Source organism: Varroa destructor, unplaced genomic scaffold (genome assembly GCF_002443255.2).
Source record: "Varroa destructor unplaced genomic scaffold, Vdes_3.0 BEIS01000001.1, whole genome shotgun sequence".
Taxonomy (NCBI): Eukaryota; Metazoa; Arthropoda; class Arachnida; order Mesostigmata; family Varroidae; genus Varroa; species Varroa destructor.
The window spans coordinates 20990089-21009795 of record NW_019211454.1 but is presented as its reverse complement, the minus strand read 5'-3'; the positions used below and the strand labels follow the sequence as shown (position 1 = coordinate 21009795).

Below are 19707 nucleotides of genomic sequence, written 5' to 3'. Positions count from 1 at the left end.
AAACTCACACCTCAAGATTTTCGAACACCAACGGCAGGACAAAACATTTCATGGAAATCTGTACTATTAAACAACTACTCGTTTCGCATATATCCTCAAGGGATCTAGCAATTAAACAGATTAACACTTGATAGTAACATCTGCTTTATTATCGATGCGAATTCGGACGATTTCCCACCGTAGATCTGCTGCAGAGGTAATTGCAAACCTTGCTACAAACTTCGGTAGACGATGCTCATGCTACATAGTTAACGCGCACGATACGTACCGTTCATTTGCGTACATACATGTTATATCCATATAATCGAAAGTAGGGGTTCGTGACATGTGGACAGCTTCATCTAATATTGCTAGCCATATTTCGTCCTTCTGTCATCTTAGCACCCTAACCACCTGCAGCTTTGAGTGGTAGTCTTATGCCTATCTCTGCCTACATTTGCCTCGTTAGCATTTTTATTCAAGTCAGCCCGTGAACCAACGACACGATCATGGCATACGTTTTAGCGCCTCCTCCTCTTAGCAGCAGTTGATCTTCGTGTTCTCGCTCCCCTATCTCCAACTATCCATTTCTCGTTTTTGATCTTCTTAATTTTTGGCCAGGTATCATTTAACTTCATCGTCTTCGTCGTCGTCGTCGTCGTCGTCATTCCATCCAGCAGCCTTTAGACGCAACCGTTTTACGCTGAATTTTTGTCCTTCAACCAGATAATACCTATACATTTTACTGTAATAATAGTGAAGTTTGCGAATAGATTAAAGAAATGATGAATTTATATAAAATAGAATTTTGCATAAAGTCGAATTTAAGTATGGTATACGATGGTCACACTCCTCTGCGTTTCATCGTCGTTCACTCTGAGCTAATAAACGTTTAGATTCATTCTCTCGTTATCCGCCGGTCGTCTCGTTATCGTTAAATAATGATGTTTTCATCACGAACGTTAGTTATTTCTAACGTTCGTGATGAAAATTGCATGATGAGCTTCTACTTAGTGGCCAGCATGGTATGTTACAGCGGCTAGTAGCCGCGTAAAAGACCATTTCCGTTTGTCTATCGTACATTGCTTAAAAATTTTACGGTTTTTTTCTCCGCTGTCGCCGTCCACTCTGTTCGCAGGGGCGAGCAAAGGCCGCTTGTGCATAAGCTGATTATACAAGGCCCGCTATCATCTATAACGTTTATCTGAAGTGTTATCTCGACCCTTATGTAAACGTCATTGTATGGTCAAAGACAAATCTTCTTGTTTACATGAAATATTTTGATTATGTATTATCTCTAAAAATTCGCAGCTTCTATTTTCGTCTACGCCTTATCAGCTCCCATAGTACCCATCTGGTTGATACAACTTTGTCTACAAGCGCTGTAAAGCCGCAGTTTATTGGAACCTGAAAGCTCGTACTACAGGTCGTAGTGACTAGATTAAAGAAATCAAGCAAGATCGTAGTGCAATAAAGTTAGTGGGCTAAAATATAAAAACTAATGTACACACTCTGTCAGAAGCCGAATGCTTCCAGGCACCCAGTCCTCTCTTCAAGCTAAGAGTAGGCCTTCACTAGATAGCGTTCGATTGTAGTTACAGAACCTCTTCGAAAAAAAAAAAGTACCGCTCGAAACACGTACGTGTTTCTTACGTGTATGAAAATAAGGTGGACCTTTAAAGCATAGAATTTCTTAGAATTCTTTAGATGTGTAGGATTTTGTGTACATGAAGACATCTATCTGTTGGCTTGTGTCTCACTAGAAAATGTACTGAGCCTCACATCTGGCCCTGGTGAAGTCGATGGTCCCGTTGAAACAGCACACGCTCCAGAAGGCAGTGGCACTATTCTGAAAGGCGCCAATGGATGGAAAACACGGTGATAAATCTATTTTACTTCAACTATGATGAGAATTCGTTTTCCGTCCATCTCACAAGTGTACATTTCCATTTGTCGAAAACCGACTTTTTGTATCTGTAACACAGCCGTGCTACTCTTTTGCGTTCAGATGTTTCATCTCGTTCAGATGTTGTTGCAAGATGAGAAACTGGTTTAGCGTAATTTAGCGGCACTTGATCAATTTGATTTAGTGCTATAGTTGATATAGAAAATTTTTGGCTCAATTCTCTGCCATTGGTTCTAACAAACATGGTAGTACGACATTTCAGAAACCATTCATTGTAGCTCTAGGTGTTTGAAAACGACAACTTAAGGGCACTCTAAGCATACTTAGCGCAATTTCCTTTTGAATTGATCCTATCTGTTCAAGGGAAAATATATGAGTAGGGCGGGGAAAATCCTGCAGGGCCGTCCTTACAGAGCTTCCTAACATTGCCAAATTCATAAAGCACAGTTCCCTATAGCTATGTATGCCAGTATTCGTGTTGTTGAAGGATACGAGAACGTCTCAATGGTGCCATTTTGACATGTTCCTTCTCCGATGCAGGCGTTTGATGCAGCGGCAGAGTTAGGAATACCTCGCCTGATCGACCCCACAGATATGGTGATACTCAATGTGCCAGATAAGCTGGTTGTCATGACCTACCTATATCAGCTAAAAGCTCACTTCACGGGAGAAGAAGTACAAATTAAACGAATTGGAACAACTGCGGCTGATTCAATGTACATCCTCGTCAGGTGGATATCACTGTGTAACCTACAATGTTATAACCTAGTATTGGCTGCTTTTTTTTTTTTTTCTATGTGAGAACGGTATCGCAATCGATCTTTGACGAAAGTAATCACTCGACGATCATGGTCACAGTGTCAAAACAAATTTCGTTGGCCGGAAGACGCGACTTCAGTCATCCCTCTGCCAACAGATGGCAAAAATTTCGATTTTATCATTAATAGTTAAGATATTATATAGCCATAATAGTAGTAACACGTCTAACGCTTTTGGGATGCTCGCTCAAATTCTTATAGATTGGGCATCATACGCACACGCGTATTTATCAGTAAACGTAATTACACTGTAGAAACTATATTCGGCTGCTTCGATAAAGCAACGTATTCTACTAAACATTGCACTGTATTTACCCGTCCATCTTCTAAGAGAACTCCGACATATTTACAGGCAACCGTCGTCGATCGAAGAAGAAGGGGCTGATTATGATAGTGAAGAAGATTTAGCTGAAGAGCCACCTAGTCCGCCGTTGCGTGTGATTCAATTACCAAAATTTGTGCGCGCTGCGGATAAGATGGCGGACCTCAAGTTCAAACTTAATGCGCCGCCCAAACCTCCTCATAGAGAAAGGCGTAGCGAAAGAAAAGTTGGTAACGCTTTAACCTTAGGAAGATAGAATATTTAGTTCAGGAGGCCGATTACTCCGCAAAACTAAACAACAAGATTCGGAGTACAAACGTCACTTTAACTATGAGATAACGATAATAATCATAATAACAGGATCGATTTGACGAGAATACGTGCTTCTTGAACCATAGTTTTATGATTTATTCTAGGAGAACGTAGTTAACAACCGGTGTGGGAATAACACCGACGAGCAAGCGAACAAATTTACTGAAACCGAAAGCCATGATCGTAAAGCTAACCGGACAGTCACTATTAGACGGACCATTGAGCCCAAGCTGAAGGCGTTCGACTCCGACAGCGAGTCAGAGAAGTGCGCTACCCCTCAAGAGGCAGAAACGAGTCCTGGCAGTCCACTGGCCGACAACTCGGTCGTCACCGGTAGCAAAACAGAACTTAGCAGATCGCCCATAGCTCCGCCGCGGTCATTGTCGCTTCCGAATGGATGTTCCGATATCGCAAAGGTATCTAGCGTGTTTAATCCAATGCTTTAATCGGGGAATCGTTTAACGTCAAGTCTACCAGCAAGTGAAGGTGTGCAGCTTATAGATGTTTTTATGGCATGCTAACCGAAGTATTAAGTAATACAATTGTTGTCCTATTTAACTAAAAGAACGTTCATCGCCTCTGTAATCAGCGTCCAGAGAATCGTCAGGAAGAACTGAGAAGACGCGCCCAGCAGCTCCTCGAAGATGCTAAGAAGCAATCTCGCAATAGTACGCAACTTTACATGATGAGCACCAGCGTCTCCGATCAGCAACTGACCGAGGTGCGTTATTACATCGTAAAAGAGTGCGTGTATTGTTAAATAACCGACAGTTTCCTACGTGATCTAGGGTAATCCTGATGCCTATTCGCCTAATACTAGTTCGGGGCTAGAAGTCGTACGGATTTGAAACGAGACGTAACGACGCTTCGTTTTACGTCGAAAGCCAATTATCTGAAGCAATGACTGCGGTACTAGCGGTAACCGCTAGTATTTGTTTTTAACCGTGATATTTATTGTCAGCGGCGCAATACCCACTTTTCAAGATCTTTTTTGTAGTATAATTTCATAGAGTCGCGTCTATAACGTAGCATGTAATAGTTTATCTCAACCAGCCTCATCTAGTTGTAGATCACCGAGCAACCGCTTAATTGGCGTACACAGTATTGAACCAGCCGCCTGAGTATTTGGCTCGATGCTAGGTGACATCGTGGTACCAAACAGAAGATACCACCGCGCAAATTGCGATATTTATAAAAAGCTAAAAAGACGTGCTAAAATGGGGTACGTATGCACAACATGAACTTACTCAGTAACATTAAATATATGGAATTCTGTGCGACTGAAATGATAGAAAAGTATTCCGATTGGAAAAACATCACCTACGACAGGTACTAACTTACTACAGTATCTGCTCTCCTATACAGAATATTAGTGAGCTTGATTTGTACCAGGACAAGGTATTGCATGTGAAACAAGAAAGCTTAGCAGAAATAAGGACCGACCACGAAAAGAACGCGCGAGGACACTCAGTTGTTTTTCTATTACTATCGATAATAAAGATGTCTAGAAAGCAGGACAAAGGGCCAATTGCCCTTATTCTAAGTGTCCTTCTTAATAGCTCATGGTGAGGTCGACAGGATCAAGCTCTGGAACGTACCCGATGAATACGGCATCGACCCCACATGCTTCTCTATGATTAAATCACTACATGAAAGCAGCCTGGACGCGTGTCATGGAAAGTATGAATCCGGAAAACTCGAGCTGACCGAACGACTGGGACAGGTTATTCGACATTGCCGATCTTATTTTCGCTGTCTACATATAGCAGAAATAGAAATAGACATTTTGATAATGTCCCAGGAAGGCTTTAACGAATCGGAACTTCTTCAAAGAGACGAGCTTCACTACACACCAGCCCTTCTGTTCGTACAGCCATCAGATGGTTAAAGCCTTGTAGAATATTATATCGCCAGAAGCTCTCAACCGCCACTTTGTCCAAAAAACTAATAGTGATGCCCTTCAAAAACGGATTAAGGCTGGAGTGAATCCTACATTAATTGGAGATAAATCGCGCCTAGATAAAGTCACGACTACTTGAAGCGGCAGTAACTCGAAGAGTCCGGCGAAAAACTACAGCTAATACATATAGGCACACATGACCGGACGCTGTTGGGGCCAGCCAGAGTTCATTGGAACGCCTTAACTAAAATGAGTCAATCAAAATTTCTGGAAACACTGGACAGCTGCTGGAAAAGGACACCGAAAGGCTGACTCTTGTTGCTGCCAGTCCAGCTGATCAGTGGGCCGTGGCTACACTGATAATGACGGTAACTCTCAAGAGTCGAGCGAAAAGGTAGAAAAGTAGCATAAGACCAGGCAGGCTAAACGGATGTGGCTTCAACTGTCACTAAACAAAAAGCCAAAAATCTAGGACGGCCATTAAATATATATTTAATGGTTATAGCCATTAAACAATGCCTGTCGAACGATATCTGCGGACCATTGACTGCATAACGTGAGAAAGAAAAGCGAGATATTGCAGAAGGTATAGCATTATGGTAGACCCGAGTGCGTATTCAGCAACAACAGAGCAGGCTTTCTACGAACCCAAACACTTTTATTTTCTGCTAGGAAAATATAGTGTACGTCAAGCGTGGGATGGGGTCGACGACAACAAGCCATACCGCCCAAAATGTAACTCAAGTCATCTGGGCGAATGGACGGCTAGGACTTTCACCGGAGGCAAACCATATCGCTATCGGGTTGACGAAAACAACACCATAAGGACCTGGAGCGCCACAACCGTCATGCAAGGACGCCCTGCACAACCGATCTGCATACGCTAGCATACCGTTTTATCATGCATTAGTAAACGAATTACAGAATATCAGATAGAAATATTTACTGAACTATCAAACGGTGCATACGCTACTAATAGTTAGCCAATGTGTGTACGTACATCGCATGCACACCCACATACACATACACACATCTCTTTGTTTTCCTGAACGGGAATCATGAGCTTGGTTGGTACGTCCAACGAATCTTTCATTCTAATTTCTTCATAATATTAGTGCCAAAAATAATTATTGTTATTACAAGTGACTAAATCGGCGCGCATTAAAAATTGATAGGCCGAAATTAAGCGACGTGAACACCTGCGCGATCGCGCGCGCCGTCTGATCGCCGAGGTGAAACAAGGCCTTACGCCAGCCTTAGACCCGGGCCCAGGTGAACCTCAGCCGGGTGTTCCACTGTTTAACTCAGCTTTTTCCCCGGCCAGACCTAACGCCAGAGTGAACATTAACGAAACCCGTTGTGGATCTTCCTCATGTGAGTACCAGGGAAGTTTGATATCAGTCTTGAAGATCAATTCTTGTCTTTAATACACAGTATCTATTTGTTTCCCGAGAACGTTTTATCTATGTTCAATTGCATTAGAAATGGCATTAAGAGGCATTTATAGAGCATGTTAAGTATTTGTGAAGGATCCATTACTAATAAGCAGATTTTCACAGTAAGTTAGTCTTATCCAGTAAAATAGGCATAGAATAGGAAAAATAGGATAGAAGGCATAGATAGGAAAAATATTAATAAATATTATCTGTGTCTATTTCCGTGTCCAATTCAAAAAGTGTCAATTTGATCGGCTCAAATCAATGTCAACTGCGTACCAAATATATCCGAGGATTTCTACAACTAATTAATACAGACACGCATGCACAGAGCGACTCATTAAAATCGACAGCGAACAGGTCCGAAGCTACGTGCGGCTCTGCCAATTTACCATATGTTTTTTGCTCTATGGCACCGGCAATGAATATGCGAAAGCTATCAAAGACACTTACGACAGCTTCTGCGGTGTTAAGTCGTAGGCCACATATGGTAGCGAAGGCGCTCGTTTGGGATTCTACTGGCGGAAAATAAACCAATTGTTCCACATTTTGAACTAACTAGTTGTAAAAATATGGAACTTCATACTAAATTATTTTAGTATGTACTCGTCATTACTTCGTATAGCATTCTCCTCGCATATTTCGTCTCGCTCGTTAGTTGTCTGATGCTGGAGGGATACGTCCGGTCTTCCAGATCCTCCTCGTTACCGGACAAGACCTATTGGTTGAATTTTTTCTTTTAGATAGCGTTGTTCATTCAATGTAATTAGACCATGTACACATCTTTGTATATTGCCTTATTTTTCTAAAGCATTTCTTCCACGCAAACATCTAACAAGATTTGAGAAAATCCGTGAGAATCCAAGAATTCCGTGAGAAAATCTGGAATTTTCTCACGGAAATCTTGTTTAGCCTGAGGATTAAGCGTACTTGCATGCTGCGTGCTACGGATGTCCAAACGGTACGTTCGGAAGACGTAGAAATTTCTACGTACCTCGTAGAAGCTTCACTTTGGCACCGTCCAGCCGTGATGCACTCAGACCGAAGGACTGCTATATGTGTGAAGACTAAATGATGCATTTCAGCCAAACGGTGAACTCAACATTACAAAAGAAACCAATGAAATTCAACAAAAATATGAATTCCATCGCTTACTTTTTTAATCAAATTTACTACCAAATTTATTATAGACACCAATATTTCGAAGTCATAGTGAAAACAATGTGTATTACTCCTCTTTTGAAATGCGGAACTAATCATACCTTTGTCTACTTCATATCGACGTAGAGGCAGCGTTTTTTTTCATCTATATTAATTCTGTGCAGAAATTTGTCATTGTGACTTAGTGTTGCCGCGTCGTGCTGACATTGGCCACAAATACTTCAGCGATAAGTCTGCAGTTGTTCGAAGGGCGCTCTTTAAGATGAGAAATTATTTTTTATACTTTGAAATGAAACTTTTTGTATCACATGAGGGAATTAAAATAGGCATGTGAGGAGCTTTTGCGAGCGGGATATAGAGGTAAACAAATTATCAGGTAAATTTTAAAAGCAACGACTCTTTCTTTTCGACCGTCACAGTATATGTTTATAGTATTGCTGGACTCATGTTCAACGTCTTTTCGATTAACAGCCCGCCAATGATAGAGGACAAAGAAAAATTGCAGTTTAGCACGAATCTGTGACCCTGATAAGTAACAGCATGTTCAGATAGCTCTTATCTAGAGCATTTCCGTAAAATATTTCTGTTATAGATCGCTAATGCTTCTACCGGAACATACGTACGTACACAGTGTTCACGGTCAATTCAAACACAATGTAGGAGATTTCTCATAGCGGGGATGTGTGTAAATAAAAAGCAATTCCTTTGAGTACGAAACAGTTATGGCAAAGACAGGATATGGGTGACGACCAGCTATTGTCCAGTGTCGCCTACCGAAGAGAATCATAGAGGACACGTTGTCGATAATTGCCGATAATAATAATAAAAACGATACGGTAATTCTCCCAGTTGTTCGCATCCTAACATACAGAAGAGATTTCATTGAAGAGAAGAGATATTTGTGATAGTCTTGAATTCGCTCGCAGAAGATATATTTGAGAGAAGTTATCCACGAGCGCCAGTGGCAGACTTTGTCGTTTGAATTTATATACAGTTTAATTGACTTTTACTTTCTCTGATCTTTTTTTGGGCCTCTGCTCTATTGTGTGTGATCTATTTAAGGACTAGGTTTCGGCGACTTTACCCGTAGTAACAGCACTTCGGTCGCGGTTCCTAGTAAAAAGTTATTTGCTTAAAGGGAGTGAAGTTTTGCAAATTAGTTTTAAGAAGTTCAGGCTTTACAGTAAAGCCATAATCGGAACAAATCGTACTTACATTGAATAAAAACGTCTGTTACGCTTTTTCGATACGTGTGAATTGTCGTCCAAGTCGCAATGTATCTACATCGCACTGTGTGTAGCAGGATATGTTCGCTGTAATGGTAACCGATTTCTGCATTATGTCACTTCTTCTCTGATCGTCCTCAGCCACCCTTTACTAATACGCTTCTCATCGCAAATCAAGTCCGGCGAAGCCCTTCTTCGCAGTATGTTCTGCGTCTCCATGTCTGCGGCCACCGTCACTACTAGAATAAGGGCTGAAGCTCAGCTTTTCCCCAGAGTCGCACAGCAGAACGTGCTTTCGCTTTGCCGCTAACTCAGCTAAGAGCTTCTTATAATGGGGATACTTAGCCACGTTATGGTAGCAATAGCGTTGCTTTATTTGTTGCCGTCGGCTACTCTAAGGATGCTGCTGTGGCTGTTATCCTAAATGAGCCTAGAATAGGCCACTGGAAGGGCATGCTGGGTGTAAGACTACGTACAGAGGAACCGGATAGCACGACAACAGACGACTCCCTAGTACAGAAAGCACACACGAAATTCTTGTCGTCCTAAAGGAGGCAGGAGTTAGGGGTGTCGCCAGGATAGTGTTGTTTTGTTGTTTGATGACTCATCAAGAGAGTGGTCTCCCAGGCGGCCTATTCAAGCTATGTGGTGCCTGGCAATGGGAATCACCACGCTGGCAAGCCTGAACAGTTAAAAACAACTTTGCAGGGTCTTCTGCCTACGCTTCGAACTTAACCTAAAAACTATTCAAATCTGTGAAAGTGTCTCGCATTTCTAGGAGTGCCTTTCTTATAATCCCTAGTTTAAACTTAATCGTATGTTCTGCGTTACGTTTTAGCTCCGTCCGAAATTAACGGCAATTCAAGTCGAAGTTCCAGCAAAGAGCGCAGCGTTAGTCGGACCTCGAGCAGGGTAAGCGAACATTGTTAATCAGTCGTCTAACGGTATAAGGCAAGACGAAGAAGAGAAGGAACGTGAAATTGGCACGAAAATCGATACGTTCAAGATAGCAACCAGTATATCAATCAAGTTGTAATCCTAATCCTTGTGTGCATTTTTATCGGTGTAAACCTAAGACTCCTACGGTGAGGAAGATTATTCTACTTGGCAACTTACTGCTCCTTCAGGACCGTATTAGAGGAAGTTAAATATATGCCGCGGCCGTAAAATAACAAAACATCATATTGCATTGATTTCTGAATGAACACTAAATGATCTACTTATTATACAAAGACTTCAAACACCTTTGTCAATCGCCCATTTGGATGAATTCGACAGGATTCGTGTCGTAAGCCGACCTACATTGAGCTTCAGTTAGAAGCGCTAGAACGTGAGCGTCGTCAAATTGACGAAGAGGCAGAGCGGTTTGAGCCCTATCTCCGGCGAGTCATGAAGGTCGGCAACAAGACCGAAGAAAATCGATGCATGCAGAAATGGTTCACTCTAGTCAACAAGAAAAACGCTCTGATCAGACGGCAAATGCAACTCAATCTCGTGTAAGTAGCTAACGTACGGGGCTGTATTCTAGGTTACCTGATGTAATGGACTGCAGGCGTGGTCATGTGTGTGGTGCGCCTGACCATAACTACTAAATAGGTAGATCCTGTTTCCCAATACGTACGATATTGGCGTTCTTGACTCGTAAAAATAATCCACTAAACGTATACCTCGTGCCAAATTGTACGATAACGTAGAGAACAAGAAGAGGACCTGGAACGCAAATTTGCCCTCCTTCAGAAAGAGCTGCGCGCCATGATGGATATCGAGGACGACTCGAAGAGTGACGCCCAACGGGAACAGGAGCAAGCGCTCATAGAGGAGCTTCTCGAAATAGTCAACAAACGAGATCGACTAGTGCAAGATCTTGATGAACAAGAGAAATGGTAGCTATGTATAACGGCTATGACAATGAACAGTATTTAGTTCGTCTTGGTATGATACAAAAGCACCTATTCATCGCTTTCAACCATAATCTAGTGTTTGCCCTACAGTCCTCTCAACTGTGACAATGCAAAGCACCCAAGTACCACAGCAAGTTTAAGCTATAATTGGCCCATAAAAGGCAATGGTTTTAGGGGAGCGAATGCATCAATAACGATTCCCGTTGTTGTTTCACTTTCAGCATCGAGGATGATGAGTACATCGACATTGCCACCGCTCGTCGCCTTCAAGAAGAACAACGTGAAAAGTGTGTGATCCAATGAACTTGGACCGTCTAAGACATACACATAGATAATAATATCGCATTATTTTTATTATGACGAACGGCTTTGTATAAAATCTATTTCAAAGCCAGGTGGAAGAACCGACAGAAGCCTCCTAGTAGGGCTGGAGGATGTCACAGCATTTGGCCGATGACGCTAGATCCATACATAAAATTATGTGATAAAGATGCTGTTGATAACCTACGAAGCCGCCAGTTGAAACAAGATGATGGATGTAGCATGTATTCGTGGCGCGTGATTAAGGGTTCCTACTTGAACTTCAATCTAACAGATTTGGTTTGGGGAGTTATACTATGGCGAGAGGATGGTCATTACAACCTCATTAGCCAACTATTTCCTTCTTCGTATGTTTAATTCTGAAATTTGTGCGTTTGTACGACACAAGTGACTATCCGCAACACGAAGGGAATAGTGACTACTTCTGCAGGCATAATGAAATTCACGCTACGTTCGTAGTAGTTCTCGAGTAATAACTTACTTTAACATATGATGATGATGATGGTGATGATGATATATACCAATATGGAAAAAGAAGAGACAACGGGATGAAGTCGTGTCGAGTCTTCAACTCCATCCGCGCCATGATAAATGATAACGATGATAGAGCAAGCAGATAGCACGCCGAAATGCGTACGACAGGGAAAAACTAGGATTCAGGATGTAGTAGCGCGATACGGTGCTTAAGGGAAGATAAACAGACCTTTTCAGCACAAGTTCATTCAAGCTCGAGTCATTCATGGCTGTCCTCGGGCCGGATAGCCGCAGTAAGACACACCTCCAGTTGGTTATTTACTTGAAGGAACCTAAATATATTATGGACCGGAGTCTTGAAATGTTTTGTTTGTTTGCTTAATCGTTTAAGATTAAGGAAGTTCTCAGTAATCTTCCGATTACTGAGTAGTTATTTAACGACTTACCTAATAGTTTCACTTACCTTAGAAATGTTCTAAGTTCTACTATTTCGCTCAAAACAAAGACAATTTCTTTTCTGGCCGTGCGTTTTCACTGCTACAGTCGATGTCACTTGTGTACTTCATTGAAATTGTCGATGAAGTTGTTGCTTTTTTGCTAATCGCATACATTATTTACAATGGAAAAATGAGACTAGTAAGCGTTAGTACTATTATTATTATTTATGCTACACGACAACAAACCGGATAATGGTGTATATATTTTACGTGGACAGACGATACCAATGCGTATAAATAATGTACTAACATATACATATTGCCATTGAAGAGTAATACGTTTCTTAACGCGGGACGCTCAGTGTCCGTCAGCAAGTGACACCAAGTTGAAAAGTTCAGACTTTTTCGCGAGCATTCCGTGGTATCACAACGATTCATAGCGTACGTACTATTATAGTAATGCCCCTATTTCTAACTTACACACTGGAAACTAATGAGACGTATTTAATAATAATTATTATCTATATGTTTAGTTTAAAGATTGAGTGTATGGAATAATAGGGTCTGCCGCCCGCTTGCTAGTCGATATTCATCGCCACCAAAAACCTACAGTCTTATATCAGCGAGCGAACTACTCAAATACTACAGCCTATGGGCGATCTGTGTAGGGAGGCAGCCAGCAATCAAGAGACCGATGTTACAACTTTAGAAGTTACAGGTAAAACAGTGCCATTCAGCAACATATTCTTCACGTAGCAGCTATGTGTGATATTATAATATTGTAATGATGATTAAACTTGTAGCATTATAACACATAATAGATACAGCAAGGTATATAAAGCCAAGATCATGCCGAGGTTCGATAGGAGAAAGGACCTGCTACGTTTAAGAATTCGTCGCAAGGATGAGGCCTGAGAATAGGCACTACACTGATAATGACTAGAATGATTGCAGGAATCTTGGGGTGTTCTTATTGTGCAATAAACCGTACAATCTTCAATTTGTTATAATAACAGTATGATGGGTTTATTTAAGCGGAGTATGTTTAGACGGATCACTGACGTTTGGTGGCCAGAATGATAATGGGTTGAAACGCCCGCTATATATTTGGGTTTTCTGGGAACGAGAAATATTCATTTTAGCGTAAATGAATATCGCCGATCTGATTCATTTTTAAATTATTGTCCTTCTTATTCAGGCAAAGTGTGCATATATGAAAACCTTGAATGTCACTATTGGCCTACAGCGTTATTGGAAACGATGCTGAGATACAAAGCAGCAACCTATATGTTCAAAAACAGAAGTCATTATCATGCAATAAAACGTTTATTGTTCTCTTTCTTCTTATACATTTATTATCGTAAAGCTATTCCTAAATAAAAGCCGACGATTTAAACGGTGCCTAGTACCCTTATAATGTAGATGTTTGCCTAATCATCTCCATTACCCTTCGATCGATTGCATCTGACCGACAGTTCTGCTGACGTGTGCGAAATTGCTAACTTCAAAATAGCTACATTGGCGCGGCCTCCAGCGACTTCTCTTTCTGGCAGTCAGTACAGCCTCTTTACTTTTGAAATTTCAGCGTTGGAAAATGGTTACCGTGCCGCTCTATAGGTCTGTTAGGGAAACCGTAACCAGGTCCAGAAACGCCCACGTAGGTTAGATCTTCGAATAAGTACAAGTCCTTAATGCTATACCCTAGGGATGATCCAATACTTGAAGAGCACAGTCCTTCCGCTTCCGTTGTCCACCTTCGGAATCGTCTAGAGAATAACCAATCATCCAGTGAACGTTAGTGATTGTTAGTTTACCTTTATTATTTGGCCCATATTCAGTATTCAATGTGAGAAAGCTCGGTCTCGTGTCATAACATAGAGCTATTCTATAATGATGCTTTATTTTTTGACACTTAGTTTCTGCGATATATTTGCAGTTGTAATCATCTGAGACCCTTTACTCGTACAATGCTTTTAGCGGGCAAGTTGGAACGCACGTATATGGGCTATACCTTGGAACTTGGGAGGCGGAAGCAGCTTGCCGCATAGGCCGTCACGCTGAAATCACATGAAACTTCCAGTAATAAGTGCTATACTTCTGCACTAGGTAAAGTACGTCTTACTGGAAGCACTGTGAGCTGTTAGTTGACAAGATTTGAGAAAATAAACTTTGAATCGAAAGATGACTTTTGTCTGGACGTAGTGAAAACCCCCTTGGAGAGTGAATGACAAAAGGAAGTGGGTAACAAAATTCCATGGGTGTCAGCGCTCAGCTTTTAACGCTATCGAAGAGTTTGGCAAAAAGGGCAATTGTAAATCTTTGCCTATTAAATTTCAAGCCCGGAAATGACTAGGAGCTTTCCTGTAGGGAGAATCATCTTTGCTAAGGAACTGGTCTAGCACAATAAGGAGCGAGACATCGCAATGTCAGTTATATAGACGCACCGTTTTGCAGCGACGATAGGTTAAAGTTAATAAACACAGCTTAATTTTGTGCTTACGGATACTTTATTATTTTTCAAGCCTTTGGCTCGGCCGCTATCTGTCTGTCTATCTATCTATCTAGAAAGTATAATAACAATACTCTAATTGGATACTTTTAAGAATAATCAATATTGTAACAATTATATTCTCATAATAATATCATTATCTATTATGATAGAAATTACTGTTTTTTTTTTTTTTTTACTACTACTCGTGCGTACCCAGCGCTTTTCTAGTCTATTTCACAGTATGAGTTCTTACGTCTTTCGCTGCACTTCGTTCGCGTTTGTGGTGATACGGTACATATTAGTTCTCTCATTGTTATTACTAATTAACTCTGACTGTTGTATATATATATATATATATATGTATGTATATATTACTGTTGGTCGGTTTAGGGTTTTTTGCTAGTATAACATATGTTAATGTTTCCGCCATTGTTGTTTCCAGTAGCTGCTGTTTCTGACATTGTTGCTGTTTACCGGTCTTCTTCTTTAATCGTATTCGTGCCGTCAGTGGTGTTTTTTTTTTTATCGTTGCCATAGCATTACTTGATAATATCAATTTTTATCGTCGTTCCTCTTCTCAACCGAAAATCACAACACTGGTCGCGCAATTAGCACGCTCTGTCGCTTTTGACAGAACGATTTATTTTGAATGGTGTGTATATAGTGTATAGCCAATAGAACAATCGCCATCAACGGGCTCTTATTGGAGCATTTTAAAGCTGACGAAATCCTCTGCTTATCGTTAACTTGAAGTCACAGTTCGATGTGTTGTTAACTAGCAAACAATCAGTGATAATAACGCACATAGCAAAAATGTTTAGTAAAAAGGAGGCAAACGGATTGAAGTAGATTTGGCTATATACATATATTTCATACTTCGTTTGTGGAACTCAACGTCGGCTAAAAAAGAGCAGAGCATAGAAAAAAAGCACTTTGATTAACCCATTGAGGCATACTGTAATCGATGCGATCATTGATTAAATGTTAAGATGTAATTCCCGGACAGTTAGTGGGTCGTTAAAGTGAATCCGATCCTTCACGGGGTCCTGAAGCGAGTAAAGGGGAAGCGTTGTATCACAAGCAGGCGGCGGTGGCAGCAGCGGCTACGTAGCGTGCTTGTCTGTTTGTTGCAGACAAGCGGCCGACAGTGCAGGACGTGCAAAGAAACGCTGCCGTATGCCGGTGCGGCGTGTGACCCTACCCTAAAGCCAACCATCGGCACTTCTACTCAGAGCACCCAATGCAGGTCACATGAGGCCGTCCAGCACACCCTGGTAGCTGAATGGACACACAGCCGATAACTGTCGTAGACTCCTTTAAGAATGTAATTCTGTTTGCTACCGCCGATTGCTCCACTATAAAAGTAAACCAGGATGCCGCTTTCTTTGGCTCTCTGTAGAACACTTGTACCCTAAGCAGACTCACTGAGAACACTGCCACAATGAGGCTTCACACAAGTTTGGCCGTTGAATGAACGATTTGTGGCCTTCTCAACGGATCTCCGTGTCGAACGAAAACTCCAATGATCGACAGCGTCTAAGTTCATTTCTTGTCACCTGCTGAACTTTTAGGATAGACGAAGTGTTCCTCGATTATGCAGTCGTCAGTTAATACATGAATCAATACAAGCCATGTTTGTTATTCCGCTGTTTCCCTTGGTCTGTAATGCCAGATACCAGCGAGGTCGTGATATTGGTATCGATTTTTATTTTTCGGACCAATTGGTACTAGTGTTTGGGCCTGTAACCAACAACAAGTGGTGTGTCCCATACGAATGTAGACCTGCTTTGGCTATACTCAGAGTTCAGTAGAATTATATAAATTGCCGTATGGATTGCGGAGTCGATTTTTCACTGATTACATTACAAATTAAATGCAAAACGATAAAAATACCGCTTTTTAACAGTATCTCTAATAATATAGGTGCAAGAAAAATAAGTGCGGCCAACTGTGTAGCCGTTGGCGACGTAATCAGCTGTTGCCAAGTGCTCGTTATGTTTTTTATTTTTGTCGGCTTTTTCGATCGAGGATTTATCGATTTCGTAGCGCGGATAGGCATTTGTTATGTAAAGTTAGTCATTTCCAATCTGTTCGCAAGTTGGTGATGAAGTTATTAATAACTATTTTTAATTAACTTAGATAGATGTCTGTATATTTACATTTCCCTATTCGCATATATCAACACGATAACGTGTCAGTACGTGAATTTGTCTAGGTTTATATGGGACATGTGAGTTCAATGTACAATAGTCGAAAACAGAAAATAGGAGTTCATCGAAAAAAATAGGTCACTTTTGTGAACGTAAATCTCAATCAAAGGCTCTATCTCTGTTTACAATAACGTAGGTGATTTCGACGTGTGGGGTTATTATCAATCTACAGCGTGATCATTGTGTTGCCTCCGGATTTACTGATTCAAGAGAAGTTGTTATGAAATGGTGATATATAAGAATTATTAGCATCATCATAACAATAGTCATAATTATTAAGCAGCAGAAGAGCTGGCACTGACAATGGGAAGAAGTCATTATGCTCTTTACTGTACCCCCCCCCCCCCTTTAACGATGTCTTTTTTGCTCCCATAACATTCTGCTACTGTGTAACACAAGATTATCGTCTGCCAAGACAATAACGCATTCTCCTCTATACATTTATATATATATATATATATATATGTTGTTTGTTTTCGATTTATTCATCTCTTTGTGGTCAATTTTTTGGGCGAGGACGGCTGGGAAAGTCGTGCCCTTGGAGGCGAACCACTCCCGACAAAAACCTCATCATCAGCGGCAAGGCATGGAAAGGAGTTGGGGAAACAAACACTTTGCTTTGAAGTCACAACATTGTTGGCGCAAACAGCAGGATTTCCCAATATCCTACCTGCAACGTTCGTCACTCAGCAGAGGAGATCGTATTGTTGTTCAAACACGTGTTCAGCTTTAGCGATTTTTATGAATCAGGCAAACTAGGTTTTACAAACTCCTACTCCAATATTTGTCATGTTAGACAGGAACTGTGTGATTACCTATTTTTCTCTCATCTATATTTTCATGCCCTAGGTTTTTCCGCCACTAAAATGGGGCGTGCCCAGCTGATCGTTCCGATAACGTTATGAACATAAATGTAGGCTCATAGAAGCCATGCTAAAATACGCATTAGATCCAGCTCGATCTAGAAATATGTTGATCTGGCACAATTATCCGTCCGTAATTTGCGTTAGTAGAAAACAAATAACTTGTTGAAGTTGTATTTGTAATCTTGGCGTCATTATCAGATGTCGTGGCTCTGAGCATTAACTTTTGATATAGTGATCAATACTATAACACTCAAACCTTGTCAACCAACCCCTTTTCTGCTTCCTTTATTCGTATATATGTATATATATGTATGTATATATATATATATATATATATTATGCTTTTATACTTATGGAGTCTTTACCGAAGAACTTTACTAAATCGTTCTTTATTATTCATTTTGTTTTAAAGGCAATGGAAGAGCTATTTTGAAAAAAAGGGTTTTTAACGTTACTCGCTGTTATTGTCACTAACATAGACTTACGATAGGGTGCTAGGGTTGCTATAGTTCTTCCTGTTATACTTTAGGGAGTACTCGTTAATTATCTTGCTTTAAAACCTGACTAACTAATGATCGCTAACTATTATCTGTCTGTGTGATGTTCCTATTCTTTGGTTCGTGGCTGATCGTGGATTCCTGCTGTTTCAAGCTCTGAGTTCAGTCTCCGTTCGGCTGTCTGTTTTTCAGGTCAAATACAAATACATTCAACGCCGCGTACCGTTAAATCGTCGTTATCCGTTTCTATGTCTGTTACCTGCCGGTCCTTGTCGACCCTTTTGTGTGATGTTCCTTTGATACCTCTACTATTGATGGAACAACGTTGTTGTACGTGAAGATAATCTGAAGTAGCATTTACTTGCATTCCCCAGATAACTCACATAAGAAGCAATTTGCTAATGGAACCAAATTCAATTTGGTGTTCTGCAGCATGTTCGTGTACTAATGACTCGTATTGCTTACCGACTACTACAATTGTTGAGATATTAGGAAGAAAAGCTGTGTTGAAAGGACAATTTTTCAAAATCAGCCCACACGAATGCCGTATTTCCAGCTATCAGTTTCAACACACAGATTCGTTTCTACCCGGCAGGGAACATGTCCGGTTGTTTATGCGCAGACAACTAGAATACGGACCAGTAGATCGATAGGTTGAGTCAGAGAACCATTTGTGAAGAAGACGGCGGAGAGCATTCCGTTCAGCGAAATGCGGCGACAGCCGCCGAAGCCGCTTAGGCGGTTTATCCCGAAGGGACAGAAGTTGATTTCTACTCGATTCAGCATCACAATCGCGCTTTGCTAAATGCGTTAGGCACTTCTAAAAGAAGTAAGTTCTTGTAACTTCGATGCCACTATGCGCTGTTTGTGTCGAGATCACTCGAATCACGTCTCGATGTACTCGCAGGCCGCCACGCTTACTACATATTGTTAACGTTATGAACTTTCCGTTTCGGTGGCTTAGTCACTGTATGATTTGCTTATTCGCACGTTATGTTTACATAAACATTCAACGGTTTCCCGTATCTCCCTAACGTTAATCTGGAGTTAATTGTTTTTTTATCTCTATTATTAACGCTTGCGTAAACTCTCAAAGCATCAACAGGTTAGCACTCGACAGCCCATCCGCAAATGGCGTCCAATCCGGTTGTTATTACGGAAATGGTATTCTCGGTGGGGGTCATCGTGGTATATTATAATAGATAGATGTTTTCACCTCGACAAACAACAAGGACCGATAGAATAGTTCTAAGTGGTACAAAATAACAGAGCGAGAAGCGAGCTGTTTTTGTGGATAGATTGGGTCATCAAAAAAGTCTTGACCGTTCTTTCATTTGAAGCGAAAATATTTATATTTTTAATTAATAAACATGCGCGATTTTGATCGATCGTCTTCTGCAATTTGTCTAGCAACATCATCATTTCATTAGCAGAACACTTTTATGTGTAT

The 19707-nt window shown here is 41.0% G+C and overlaps 1 protein-coding gene and 1 long non-coding RNA gene across 14 annotated transcripts in view; one reads left to right on the top strand and one right to left on the bottom strand.

Moving 5' to 3' along the window:
* Positions 1 to 19707, top strand: part of Ehbp1 (Eps15 homology domain containing protein-binding protein 1) — a 93374-nt gene that overhangs the window by 71523 nt on the left and 2144 nt on the right. For 7 of the 12 annotated variants that reach the window (XM_086978435.1, XM_086978440.1, XM_086978438.1 and 4 more), the window contains 9 exons: positions 2426 to 2616; positions 3056 to 3251; positions 3442 to 3753; positions 3927 to 4058; positions 6413 to 6611; positions 9899 to 9972; positions 10339 to 10556; positions 10755 to 10943; positions 11183 to 11248. In XM_086978435.1, coding sequence (XP_086834561.1) covers positions 2426 to 2616; positions 3056 to 3251; positions 3442 to 3753; positions 3927 to 4058; positions 6413 to 6611; positions 9899 to 9972; positions 10339 to 10556; positions 10755 to 10943; positions 11183 to 11248 — 1577 coding nt within the window. The other 5 variants (XR_015319824.1, XM_022788819.2, XM_022788821.2 and 2 more) reach the window with 5 other exon arrangements.
* Positions 128 to 7711, bottom strand: LOC147758367 (uncharacterized). Of its 2 annotated transcripts, none has more exons than XR_015319826.1 (3): positions 7668 to 7711; positions 7127 to 7391; positions 128 to 695 (listed from the first exon to the last, which is right to left on the bottom strand). It is a non-coding gene; the product is annotated as an uncharacterized LOC147758367 (long non-coding RNA). The 2 variants fall into 2 exon arrangements; XR_015319827.1 differs by lacking the exon at positions 128 to 695 and adding an exon at positions 1654 to 1828.